At 43.8% G+C, this 14,253-nt stretch overlaps 1 protein-coding gene across 1 annotated transcript in view; it reads right to left on the minus strand.

Annotated features, from left to right (window-relative positions):
- The window catches only part of LOC145337423 (NACHT, LRR and PYD domains-containing protein 3-like), a 111,681-nt gene that overhangs the window by 74,821 nt on the left and 22,607 nt on the right, over positions 1-14,253 (minus strand). Inside the window, 2 exon segments of the mRNA XM_080182196.1 lie at positions 11,591-11,656; positions 11,751-11,922. Coding sequence (XP_080038322.1) covers positions 11,591-11,656; positions 11,751-11,922 — 238 coding nt within the window.

The raw sequence follows: 14,253 nt of genomic DNA on the forward strand, positions 1-14,253 counted from the left end.
ATTAGGAGAGCCAAAAGGGGTCATGAGAAGGCCTTGGCAGGCAGGATTAAGGAAAACCCCAAGGCTTTCTACATGTATGTGAAGAGCAAGAGGATAAGACGTGAAAGAATAGGATCTATCAAGTGTGACGGTGGGAAAGTTTGTATGGAACCGGAAGAAATAACAAAGGTACTTAATGAATACTTCATTATTCACTATGGAAAAGGATCTTGGAGGTTGTAGAGCAGACTTGCAGCAAACTGAAAAGCTTGAGCATGTAGATATTAAGAAAGAGCATGTGTTGGAGCTCCAATACAATGGTGGTGGAGGCGGATTCGACAGGGTCTTTTAAGAGACTTTTAGATAAGTACATGGAACTCAGTAAGATAGGGGGTTATAGGTAAGCCTAGTAACCTCTAAGGTAGGGACATGTTCGGCACAACTTTGTGGGCTAAAGGGTCTGTATTGTGCTGTAGGTTTTCTATGTTTCTATGAAACCTCGCTTCACAAGCAACAATTTTCAATTAAAGTTTCAGATTGTGACTTAAGATTTCCATAACTTGTCCATTTTGTAAAGGTGATGTTTACTTTCTGATGGTTAATGCTTCCCAACCTCCCCTTAACTGGAAGTCTGCAAGGAGCATAGTTATGTGACAGATGCTTTTCAGGTCCATCAATCTGTGAACTAGTCGGTGTTCCCAAATTGCTGCAGAAATGGTAAATTGAATATTGGACAGGAATGGCAGATGGAGAGATTATAATTGTTCAGGAGTCTCACTGTGACTCTATCCCACCTTCAACAGATTCCCTTTCACACTTTATGAGCATTGGAATACTAACAGTTTTCAACATGGAAAGTTCTGCTATTCTATCAGGCTGTTGCCTGGTCACCCATGTTACTGGGCAGTTGGTCGGGTCAGTTGGTCAGATTGTGGCTCATATTGTGTCAGCAGCATGGGGTTTGATCCCCATTGTATCGAGGGAAAATTCAGGTCCTCACTCCTCGCCTCGCCATGCAGGAGATCATTCAGCCATAGTTCAAACCTCCTTCAGACAGAGAATTCAAAGAATATCCATCCCTTTGTTGAAGTGTATTTCAGTAGTCATTAACCATGTTTTAGGAGCTGTACATATAGATTAATTAACTGTGTTTTGATAACTGTTCTGCCATGATGGCAACAAGAAACAGAACAAAGAGATATTTTACTAAGTGTATTATGAAACCAGTAAACATTCACAGTTCATTTGAACTGTATAACAATAATTATACCTAAAGAGAGAGTTAAGAAGAGCCAGAAGAGGACATGAGAAGTCTTTGGCAGGTAGGATCAAGGAGAACCCTAATACTTTCTATAGGTATGTCAGGAATAAAAGATTGGTCAGGGCAAGATTAGGGCCAGTCAAGGACAGCAGTGGGAAGTTGTGCGTGGAGCCTGAAGAGATAGGAGAGGCACTAAAGGAATATTTTTCGTCATTATTCACGCAGGAAAAAGTCAATGTAGTCGAGAAGAATACTGAGATACAGTCTTGTAGACTAGAAGGGATTGAGGTACGTAAGGTACAAAGTGTTAGCAATTCTTGAGAGTATGAAAATAGATAAGTCCCCTGGGCCAGATGGGATTTACCCTAGGATTCTCTGGGAGGCTAGGGAGGAGATTGCAGAGCCTTTGGCTTTGATCTTCATGTTGTCATTGTCTACAGGTATAGTGCCAGAAGACTGGAGGATAGCAAATGTTGTCCCCTTGTTCAAGAAGGGGAGTAGAGACCATCCTGGGAATTATAGACCAGTGAGCCTTACTTCTGTTGTGGGCAAAGTTTTGGAAACAATTATAAGAGATAGGATTTATAATCATCTAGAGAGAAATAAATTGATTAGGGATGGTCAGCACGGTTTTGTGAAGGGTAGGTCATGCCTCACAAACCTTATCAAGTTTTTTGAGAAGGTGACCAAAGAGGTGGATAAGGGTAAAGCAGTTGATGTGGTGTAAATGGATTTCAGTAAAGCGTTTGATAAGGTTCCCCATGGTAGGCTGCTGCAGAAAATACGGATGCATGGGATTGAGGGTGATTTAGCAGTTTGGATCAGGAATTGGTTCACTGATAGAAGACAGAGGGTGGTGGTTGATGGGAAATATTCAACCTGGAGTTCAGTTACAAGTGGTGTACCTCAAGGATCTGTTTTGGGGCCACTGCTGTTTGTCATTTTTGTAAATGACCTAGATGAGGGTGTAGAAGGATGGGTTAGTAAATTTGCTGATGACACTAAAGTCGGAGGAGTTGTGGACAGTGAGGATGGATGTTACAGTTTGCAGAGGGACATAGATAAGATGCAGAGCTGGGCTGAGAGATGGCAAACAGAGTTTAATGCCAAAAAGTGTGAGGTGATTCAATTTAGTAACAGGATTACAGAGTATTGGGCTAATGGAAAGACTCTTGGTCGTGTCGACGAGCAGAGATCTTGGTGTACATGTGCACAGATCCCTGAAAGTTGGCACCCAGGTTGATAAGGTTGTTAAGGCGGCGCACGGTGTATTAGCTTTTATTGGTAGAGCGGTTGAGTTTCGGAGCCATGAGATCTTGTTACAACTGTACAAAACTGGTGCGGCCGCACTTGGAGTATTACGTACAGTTCTGGTCACCACATTATAAGAGGGATGTGGAAGCATTGGAAAGGATGCAGAGGAGGTTTACCAGGATGTTGCCTGGTAATGGTGGGAAGGTCTTATGAGGAAAGGCTGAGGGACATGAGGTTGTTTTCGTTAGAGAGAAGAAGGTTAAGAGGTGACCTGATTGAGGCATACAAGATGATCAGAGGATTAGATAGGGTGGACAGTGAGAGCCTTTTTCCTCCGATGGTGACGGCCAACACGAGGGGACATAGCTTTAAATTGAGGGGTGATAATCATAGGACGGATATCAGAGATAGGTGTGAGAGGAGGACACTGGGACAGACAGTCAGTAGCACGTAGAGGAGAGTGTGAGAGGAGGACACTGGGACAGATAGTAAGCACCTAGAGGAGAGTGTGAGAGGAGGACACTGGGACAGATAGTAAGCACCTAGAGGAGAGTGTGAGAGGGGGACACTGGGACAAACAGTACCTCGAGGAGAGTGTGAGAGGAGGACACTGGGACAGATAGTAAGCACCTAGAGGAGAGTGTGAGAGGAGGACACTGGGACAGATAGTAAGCACCTAGAGGAGAGTGTGAGAGGGGGACACTGGGACAAACAGTACCTAGAGGAGAGTGTGAGAGGAGGACACTGGGACAGATAGTCAGCAGCACCTAGAGGAGAGTGTGAGAGGAGGACACAGGGACAGATAGTCAGCAGCACCTAGAGGAGAGTGTGAGAGGAGGACACTGGGACAGACAGTCAGCACCTTGAGGAGAGTGTGAGAGGGGGACACTGGGACAGATAGTCAGCAGCACCTAGAGGAGAGTGTGAGAGGGGGACACTGGGACAGACAGACAGCACCTTGAGGAGAGTGTGAGAGGGGGACACTGGGACAGACAGTCAGCACCTTGAGGAGAGTGTGAGAGGGGGACACTGGGACAGATAGTCAGCAGCACCTAGAGGAGAGTGTGAGAGGAGGACACAGGGGCAGATAGTCAGCAGCATCAAGAGAAATTTGAATATAGAGCAAAGAGTGCAGAGAGAAATTTGAACACTAGCTTGGATTTTGGAGATGCAGTGATGACATCAGGATTCACAAGTGGTGCAGGGCCACAGGAAGCAACTGACTGGGTCAGTATGATGGTGTAAGTTTTTTATTGGTTTTATCACTTATGGTTTGTAAAGTCTTTATTTTGTGGTTTATGATTTGTCTGTGCCATTACACATAACAAGGAACTGAGAAGAGCTGTACAGTAATTGCAATTATTTAAATTTAAATATCATTCAAAAGGTGAAGGCTGTGGTCCTGGCAGAAGATCTGAGCCGTGGCATGCTCCTTGTGCTCCATGTGTGCAGCAAGCGTCTCCAAGTGCAGCTCCGTGTTTCAGAGCTGGAGGGTGGCCGGGACACTATGGAGCATCCAGAAGGCAGAGAGTACTCAGAATGGCACATGTCGACAGATGGTGACACCTGGGCTAAATCACAATAATCAGGAAGGGAACGGGTGACAACCAGACAGAGCAGGAGGAGTAGGCAGGCAGTGCAGGAATCCCCTGTAACCATTCCCCAGCAAATCAGTATACCACTTTTGAAGTGACTTCTCAGGGGAAAGCAGCAGCAGACAAATCTGTTGCTCCAGGATTGGTGCTGCTGAATAGAGGAAGAGGAAGAAGTGTAGGAATGCAATTGTTATCAGGGCTTCAGTTGTAAGAGAAACAGATAGTCCCTTCTGTGGCCACAGATAAAATTCCTGGATGATATGTTATCTTCCAGGCTTCATAGGCAAAACATGTTTCATGGACAAGTAAAAAAAAGACAGTAAAGGGAATAAGAAAAGTGATAAGCAGATAAATCAGCGGCCAAAATCAAACAAGGCCACAGTGAAAAAATAGTGGGAATGGGACAACAGAGAAATGGACCAATAGATTTTGTGCTTTAACGCACAGAGAATTCAAAATAAAACGGATGAATTAATCGTGCAAATAGATGCAAACAGGTGTGATGTGGTCAGGAATACGCAGGCATGATACTATTTGTGATTTTTATCAATGACTTGGAGGAAGGGGCTGAAGGGTGAGTTCGTAAATTTGCTGATGATACCAAGATTGTTGGAGTAGTGGATGAGGTGGAGGGCTGATGTACGCTGCAAAGAGACACTGATAAGATGCAGAGCTGGGCCGAAAAGTGGCAGATGGAGTTTAACCCTGATAATGCAAGGTGATTCATTTTGGTAGGACAAACTTGAATGTGGATTACAGGGTCAATGGCAGGGTTCTGAGGAATGTGGAGGAACAGAGAGATCTTGGGGCTCATAACCACAGAACTCTGAAGGTTGCCACTCAAGTGGATAGAGCCGTGAAGAAGGCTTATAATGTGTTAGCGTTTATTAACAGGGGGTTTGAGTTTGAGTCATGGGGTTACGCTGCAACTATACCAGACCTTGGTGAGACATTTGGAATATTGTGTGCCATTCTGGTCACATCACTATAAAAAGGATGTGGAAGCATTGGATAGAGTGCAGAGGAGATTTACCAGGATGCTGCCTGGTTTGGAGGGTAGGTCTTATGAGGAAAGGTTGAGGGAGCTGGGGCTTTTGTCTTTAGAGCAGAGGAGGATGAGAGCCCACTTAATAGAGGTTTATAAGATGATGAGGGGGATTGATAGAGTGGACGTGCAGAGACTATTTCCTCAGGTAGATGTAGCCGTTACTAGGGGGCATAACTATAAGGCTCATGGTGGGAGATACAGGAGGGATGTCCGAGGTGGTTGGGGTGTGGAATGGACTGCCTGCTGTGATAGTGGAGTCGGACACTTTAGGAACTTTCAAGCGGTTATTGGATAGGCACATGGAGCACACCAGAATGATAGGGAGTGGGATAGCTTGATCTTGGTTTTGGACAAAGCTTGGCATAACATTGAGGGCCAAAGGGTCTGTACTGTGCTAAAGGACAAAGAACAGTACAGCACAGGAAACAGGCCCTTCGGCCCTCCAAGCCTGTGCCACTCATTGGTCCAACTAGACCATTCTTCTGTATCCCTCCATTCCCAGTCTGTTCATGTGACTATCCAGATAAAACGATCCCAGCGTGTCCGCCTCCATCACCCTACTTGGCAGTGCATTCCAGCAGCGCTCCCCCCCCCCCGCCCCCCCACACCCTCTGTGTAAAATACATCCCTCTGATATCTGAGTTAAACCCTCCCCCTCCCACCTAACCTTGAACCTGTGACCCCTCGTGTTTGTCACCCCTGACCTGGGAAAAAGCTTCCCACTGTTCTCCCCATCTATTCCCTTCATAATTTTATACACCTCTATCAGGTCTCCCCTCATTCTCTGTCTTTCCAGAGAGAACAACCCTAGTTTACCCAATCTCTCCTCATAGCTAAGACCCTCCATACCAGGCAACATCCTGGTAAACCCTCCAAAGCCTCTCTCCAAAGCCTCCACGTCCTTCTGGCAGTGCAGCGACCAGAACTGGACGCAGTACTCCAAATGTGGCCTAACCAGCGTTCTATACAGCTGTAACATCAGACTCCAGTTTTTATACTCTATACCCCGTCTTGTAAAGGCAAGCATGCCATATGCCTTCTTCACCACCTTCTCCACCTGTGCTGCCACTTTCAAGGATCATTGGACTTGCACACCCAGGTCCCCCTGTGTGTTTATACTCTTGATGGTTCTGCCATTTATTGTATAGCTCCCCCCTGCATTAGATCTACCAAAATGCATCACTTCGCATTTATTTGGATTAAATTCCATCTGCCATTTCTCCACCCAATTTTCCAGCCTATCTATATCCTGCTGTATTCTCTGACAATGTTCATCATTATCCGCAAGTCCAGCCATCTTTGTGTCATCCACAAACTTGCTGATCACACCAGTTACACCTTCTTCCAAATCATTTATATATATCACAAACAGCAGAGGTCCCAGTACAGAGCCCTGCAGAACACCACTGGTCACAGACCTCCAGCCAGAAAAAGACCCCTCCATTGCTACCCTCTGTCTTCTATGGCCAAGCCAGTTCTCCAGCCATCTAGCTAGCTCACCTTTTATCCCGTGAGATTTAACCTTTTGCCCCAACCTGCCATAAGGGACTTTGTCAAACGCTTTACTAAAATCCATATAGATGATATCCACGGCTCTACTGCTGTACTGTTCTATGTTCTATGACTCAGAGTGACAAGTGATGGGACATCCAGCGGTTTCACTATCTAGGAAGGACAGTCAAATAGGAAAAGATGATAGAGTTGTTTTACTGGTTAAAGAGGACATTAGCTAAATTATGAGGTAGGGTATTAGCTCTGATGATGTTTAATCCGCATGGGTAGTGCTGAAAAGGCACAAAAAAGGTACAAAATTTTAACTTGGATAAGTGTGAGGTTATGCATTTTGGTTGCAACAAAATGGAAAGATGACTTATTATCTAAATGGGGAGAAACTTCGGGGTACTCCAGTGCAGAGGCATCTGGGTGTCCTCGTTCATGAGTCACAGAAAACAGCAGATACAGCAGACAATAAAAGAAAGAGAATGGGATGTTAGCATTTATAGCTAAAGGAATAGAATATAAAGGGAAGGGAGTATTTTGCAAATATACAAGGCATTGGTGAGGCCGCACCTGGAGTATTGTGCACAGTTTTGGCCCCCTTATTTGAGAAAAGATGTAGTGACATTGGAGGCAGTTCAGAGAAGGTTCGTTGTATGAAGAGAGATTGAACAGTTTAGGCCCATACTCTCTGGAATTTAGAACTTAGAAGAATGAGGGGAGATCAAATTGAGGTATTGAAGATGATGAAAGGTATGGATAAAGTAGGCATAGAGCTGGTCAGAAAGAAAAGAAAGGCGTACAGAAGGTTCAGAGAGCTAGGAGATGTTAAGGATCTAGAGGAGTATACAGCTTGTAGGAAGGAACTTAAGAAGGAAATTAAGAGAGCCAGAAGGGGTCATGAGAAAGCCTTGGCGGGTAAGATTAAGGAGAATCCCAAGGCCTTCTACAAATATGTGAAGAGTAAAAGGATGAGAAGTGAAGGGATAGGACCTATAAAAGGTGAAGGGGGAAAAGTCTGTGTGGAACCGGAAGAAATGGCAAAGGTGCTGAATGAGTACATTGCCTCGGTATTCACGGTGGAAAGTGATCTGGGAGGTTGTACTGCAGGTTTGCGGCAGACTGAAAAGATTGAGTATGTGGATGTTAAGGAAGAGGATGTGTTGGAACTTTTAAATTGCATCAAGATAGATAAGTTGCCGGGACCGGATGGGATGTACCCCAGGTTACTGTGGGAGGTGAGAGAAGTGATCTTTCCATCGTTGATAGAGACGGGAGAGGTTCTGGAGGATTGGAGGATTGCGGATGTGGTTCCTATTTTCAAGAAAGGGAACAGGGATAGCCCAGGAAATTACCAAACAGTGAGTCTGACCTCAGTGGTTGGTAAGTTGATGGAGAGGGTATTGAGGGACAAGATTTATGAACATTTAGAGAAGTTTAGTATGATCAGAAATAGTCAGCACAGCTTTGTCAAGGGCAGGTCGTGCCTTACGAGCCTTGTTGAGTTCTTTAAAAATGTGACTAAACACATTGACGAAGGAAGAGCGGTGGATGTGGTTTATACGGACTTCAGCAAGGTGATCGATAAGGTCCCCCGTGCAAGACTTCTTGAGAAAGTGAGAGGGCATGGGATCCAAGGGGCTTTGGCCTTGTGGATCCAGAACTGGCTTGCCTGCAGAAGGCAGAGAGTGGTTGTGGATGGGTCTTTTTCTGCATGGGGGTCGGTCAGCAGTGGAGTGCCCCAGGGATCTGTTCTGGGACCCTTGCTGTTTGTGATTTTCATAAATGACCTGGATGAGGAAGTGCAGCGATGGGTTAGTAAGTTCGCTGACGATACGAAGGTTGGTGGTGTTGTGGATAGTCTGGAGGGATGTCAGAAGTTGCAGCGGGACATAGGATGCAAGAATGGGCGGAGAAGTGGCAGATGGACTTCAACGTGGATAAATGTGTAGTGGTCCATTTTGCCAGGTCCAATGGGATGAAGGAGTACAATATCAAGGGTAGGAGTCTTAGCAGTGTTGAGGAGCAGAAGGACCTTGGGGTCTGGGTCCATAGGACTCTTAAATTGGCCTCACAGGTGGAGGATGTGGTCAAGAAGGCATATGGTGTACTGGCCTTCATTAATCGAGGGATTGAGTCGGGAGGTAATGCTGCAACTTTATAAGACCCTATCAGACCCCACTTGGAGTACTGCACGCAGTTCTGGTCGCCTCACTACAAGAAGGACGTGGAAGCTATTGAGAGGGTGCAGAGGAGATTTACAAGGATGTTGCCTGGATTGGGAGGCATGCCTTATGGGAATAGGTTGAGGCAGCTAGGTCTCTTCTTCCTGGAGAGATGAAGGTTGAGAGGCAATCTGACAGAGGTTTATAAAATGTTAAGAGGAATAGATAGGGTGGATTCTCAGAGGCTATTTCCCAGGGCTGAAATGGTCACTTCGAGAGGACACAGGTTTAAGGTGCTGGGAAGCAAGTTCAGAGGAGATGTTAGGGATAAGTTTTTCACTCAGAGGGTGGTGGGTGAGTTGAATTGGCTGCCGTCGGTGGTGGTGGAGGTGAACTCGCTGGGGTCTTTTAAGAGGCTTCTGGATGAGTACATGGGATTTAATGGGATTGAGCGTTATAGATAGGCCTAGTAGGTAGGGACATGATCAGCGCAACTTGTGGGCCAAAGGGCCTGTTTGTGCTGTAGTGGGGCATTCTAGGACAAGAGGTCACAGAATTAGGATATGAGGTAGCAAATTTAAAATAGAGTTGAGGAGAAACAACTCCCAAAGGATTGTAATTCTGTGGAATTTCCTGCCCCAAAGTGTGGTTGATCTTGGGGCAGGAGTAAATTTGAAGAGTTAGATTGATTTTTAATTGGTAATGGGTTGAAGGGTTATAGGGAGAAGGCAGGAAAATGGGGATGAGGCACATATCAGCCATGACTGAATGGCGGAGCAGACTCAATGGGCTGAATAGCCTAATTCTGCTCTTATATCTTCTGAACTTAAGCAAAATGTTAATGGGGGTTGTAGATAGACCCACAAACTGTCGTGATGAGGCTGGGGATGGCATTAAACAGGAAATTAGTGACGCATGTGATAATGGAACATCAGTAATTGTGGGTGATTTTAATCTGCATATAGACTGGCCAATGGAAATCAGGCACACTAATGTAGAGTAGGAATTCCTGGAGTGTGTACAGAATGGTTTTCTGGAACATTCTATTGAGATGGGGAAAGTGCTATAGTTCATTAATCACAGAGCACTGAGAATAGTGGCAGGATCGAACAGAGTCAGCCTGGATGTATGAAGTGGAATTCTTGCTCCATAAATCCACTTGAATCTTTCCAGGAAGGAATGAGTAGAGGTGATGAAGGTGAGCAAATGGTTGTGATTTATTTGGGCTCTCAGAAGGCTTTTGACACGGTCCCAGGTAAGAGATGAGCATGTAAAATTCAATACATTGATTTGAGGGCAGTGTATGTAGATGGACGGAAAATAAGCTGGCAGGCAGCAAACAGAGTAACAACAACTGGGTCTTTTTCCAAATAGCAGACTGTGACTTGTGGAGTACCACTGGATCGGTGCTAGGATCCGACTGAAAAGGTTAACATCACATAAGCTGTTATGAAAGAAAAAAGTTCTTACAGGCATTTTCACAGATAAGCACTAAGGCCAGTAGCTTAAGATGACTGTGATTGGTTTTAATATCGGAATGATGTGAGCTTAATCAATAACTGAGTGGATTGAGGTAACTCCTAAAATGTGACTTATCTGTGCTAATTACCTGTGACTGAGCTTGAAACTATAATTGTTCAGGTATTTAGGAATTCTGTATTCTGGCTAGTTACAGATAGTGGGTGACCTGGGTCCTCCTAGACAGATGATTAAAACAGCTGTGAAGAGAACTCCGTGACCTGGTCCAATTACTTGAAAGATAAAGTTATGATAAATTCAAAGCCTGATATCAATTACCGCAACATCACTTATTCATGATATATATTAATGATTTAGATGAAGGAATTAAAGCTAATATCTCCAAATGTGCAGACTACACAAAGCTGGGTGGAAAGATGAGTGGGGAGGAAGTGGGCAAATGGTCTATTCCATTTTCTATGTTACTGTAAGGTTCATGCTCAGATTTACAGGGTAGCGGGATTCTGCAAGGAGAGCACAAGACTTCTAAAATAATAGCAATCAGCAACTTAATGAAGTGAAAAAATGCAATGGTCACGCATTATCAGATTACAAGAGAAACCCTGTGTACTGGAATTAATCTCTGTATAGTTGGAGAACAATGACAAACCCCAATCATGTTCAGCCCTGTTACAATGTGGATGTGCCGGCGTTGGACTGGGGTAAACACAGTAAAAAGTCTGATAACACCAGGTTTTAGTCCAACTGATTTATTTGATAGTAAACTCACAAGCTTTCGAGGGGACTCCCTCTTCGTCAGGTGAATGGAAAGTTCTGGCCTCGGACAGAGCATATATTCTCCCCTGAATCTGGCTAAGTCAGGGGTTCTATTTGTAGATAAGCAGGGTAGAATAGGTGTAGGGTGATGCGGCGGCGCAGGCTTGTTGGGCCAAAGGGCCTGTTTCCCGTGCTGGGTTGTTCTTTGTTCTTTGTATATAAAGCACAGACAGTTTATAGATTACTGATTAGAATGCGAATCTTTACACCTAACCTGCTGTTCAAGTCCTAAAGTGGCCGACAATGTGTGTGGAAGGAGCACTGATCACAGGTTAAAGAGATGTGTATTGTCTCCAGACAGCACAGTGAGTGAGGTTTTGCAAACCCAGGCAAGTCACGGGGGTTACAGATAGTGCGACATGAACCCAAGATCCCTGTTACCCCAGGCTTTAACTTTCTAATTCCCAGATTTCCCCAATCTCTTCAACAAAGACTGTAATCAATCATTCAGATTCTCAGAAATGAAACAGTTTATAATCTCCATTTCCTCTCTTACCTTTCAGGTTACTGGATAATTCAGATAAACCATGTGTGATGCCCATATAATCAAACAGATCAGCACCTGTTTAAATAAATGAACTTCCATGAAATCAGCTCTGTGTAATATTACAGTGATATCGGCAGTGTTTAAATGTGAAATTGTGATTTTACCGTACCAAGCTCCTGTATTTCTTTCAATATTTTATTCAGCTTTGGGACTCCGTGACGCATTCTCACAAAGGATTCCCACATCACCCTTCGAGCCCGAGATCCTTTTTCCATCACCAGAGTGAGGAGAAGTTTGGAACTGTCCGCCCGGTTTCCCTCATCCACGAGCTCAGTGACTTTCTATGAAGAATAATAATGAAGAATAATGAGACACAGAGTGAAAGATAAACACTGAGAATGAGAAGGAAAGGATCTGCTCAGTGATGGGATTTCCCAGTTGTTTTCAGCTCAGAAATCAGTCACTGGGCCGAGTCCTGATCCATAATAAACACGGACTGAAAATTCTCCTCACATCTCATTGCAGTCATTAACGACAAACAAATGTGAACTAAATTAGAATCAAAAATATATTTCCAGAGAGTGAGGAATCACTGAGAAACTGCAGCATTTTAATGTAATAGTTTGCCTGTCTCTCAATGTCTGACTTGATATCAGGTTCCTGATGAACAATTTGACCTACTTTGCTCTGAAACCTAATTCAAGGTGATGAGGCAAAGTCTGTTTTCTCTGAGATGGTCAAGACTCTTTGGAACTCTCTTCCTGGAAAAATGGTGGAAGCAGAGTCTTTGAATGTAAGATAGAGGTATCAATTACCGCAACATCACTTATTCATGATATATATTAATGATTTAGATGAAGGAATTAAAGCTAATATCTCCAAATGTGCAGACTACACAAAGCCTGGGTGGGAAGATGAGTGGGGAGGAAGTGGGCAAATGGTCTCTTCCATTTTCTATGTTACTATAAGGTTCATGCTCAGATTTACAGGGTAGAGGGATTCTGCAAGGAGAGCACAAGGAATCTAAGACAGAGGTAGATGGATTCTTGGTATCAAGGGGCTGAGCGGTTATAGGGGATGGTGGGGGGATGCAGAATTGAGGGTATTGTTAAATAATCCACATTGTTATTTAACAGTGGGACAGTATCAAGGAACTAAAAGGCCTATCCCTGTTCCCCATGTGTATGTAAATAAAACAGCGGCAAATCAGAACTCAGATGGCAGAGAAAAGATTATCCTGCTCATTAAGTTATTTAAATAGCAGGAATTTTAAAATTAAATTTGACTGATAAAGTACCATTGACTAATCCAAGTAACAATTGATGATTTATGTCAGGGAAATGAGCTAATAATAATGGTTAAAAATCTAATCACTTCATCATTTCTGCTCAGTAGCTCAAACGCCAGAGACAGAACTTTTAAAAAAAAATTACTACAGTGTATGAAAGCTCAATAAGGACGATTAAAGAGTTAGATACTTTATTGACAGATAATATTTAGCTACTATTGCGGAGTGTGAAGAAGAGTCTGCCGCACATTGTGAGATGATGTGGATATGCTGGCGTTGGACTGGAGTAAACACAGTAAAAAGTCTGACAACACCAGGTTTAAGTCCAACCGATTTATTTGATAGTAAACTCACAAGCTTTCAGGTTTGTCCCTTCGTCAGGTGAACGCTCCATTCACCTGACAAAGGGACAAACCCGAAAGCTAGTGAGTTTACTATCAAATAAATCGGTTGGACTTAAACCTGGTGTTGTCGTACTTTGCACAACATGACAGTCAGAGCAATGGAGAGTTTCAGATGGAGTTTACAAGAAAGGAAAGGTTCAAATTCATGGACTCAGATCAAACAGAAGAATGGATATTTTAAATGGAAGGCATCTGAGGACTGGGGCCATTACAGGTTTATAAGCAGACAGTGTTATTTGGAGTCTAGTGGGGACACAGTAAAGGCAGCAGAATCTGAGTATCTGAAGATAAGACGCAATGTAGAAGAACATTGGAACAGCTGAATCTGAGTGAATAAGGACATGGAATAGGATTCAGCAGGCACCGTGCTGAGGTAGAGGTGCAGATTTACGTAAAGAGAATAAGGATATTTCTGCGCTGGCAATTATGTAGGAAATGGAGTTTTGCTTGTTACTGAATGCTGAAATCACAGATAGTCTGGCTGGGTCTCTGGGAGAGGAATACAATCGAGTGATTTGGAGATGGAGTCTGTGGAGGGAACAGACAATGGCATCAATCCTTCCCATGTTTAACGGGATTGGGGGAGGGGATGTATAACATTTCTAGAGCAGAAAATCACAGTGAATAAATTCAATTAACTGATGTACCCCCATGAAGAGTGAATTTCCACCACGAGAGCACATTTTATCGATTTTTTTTCACAAGATGTGGGCATCGCTGGCTAGAGTAACATTTGTTACAGCAATACTGAAAAATTCCTTTTCCACTACATCCTGACTTTTTCCTCTGGTCTCTCCAGTCCCACTCAAATGTTTGCCTTTTTTTGCCAGAGAGTTAAACCTGAACTGTTCCCCTGTTCTTTGTACAGATACCGACACCTTTCCATATTGTTTCAGATTCAGAATATTCGCAGTGTTATCCACATTTTGTCCTTTTTTCAGCTTCTATTCTATGAAATTCTTAAATTAAAATATAATTTC

The sequence above is a fragment of the Carcharhinus amblyrhynchos genome, unplaced genomic scaffold (assembly GCF_965287045.1).
Source record: "Carcharhinus amblyrhynchos unplaced genomic scaffold, sCarAmb.v2.hapA scaffold_48, whole genome shotgun sequence".
NCBI classification, from domain to species: Eukaryota; Metazoa; Chordata; class Chondrichthyes; order Carcharhiniformes; family Carcharhinidae; genus Carcharhinus; species Carcharhinus amblyrhynchos.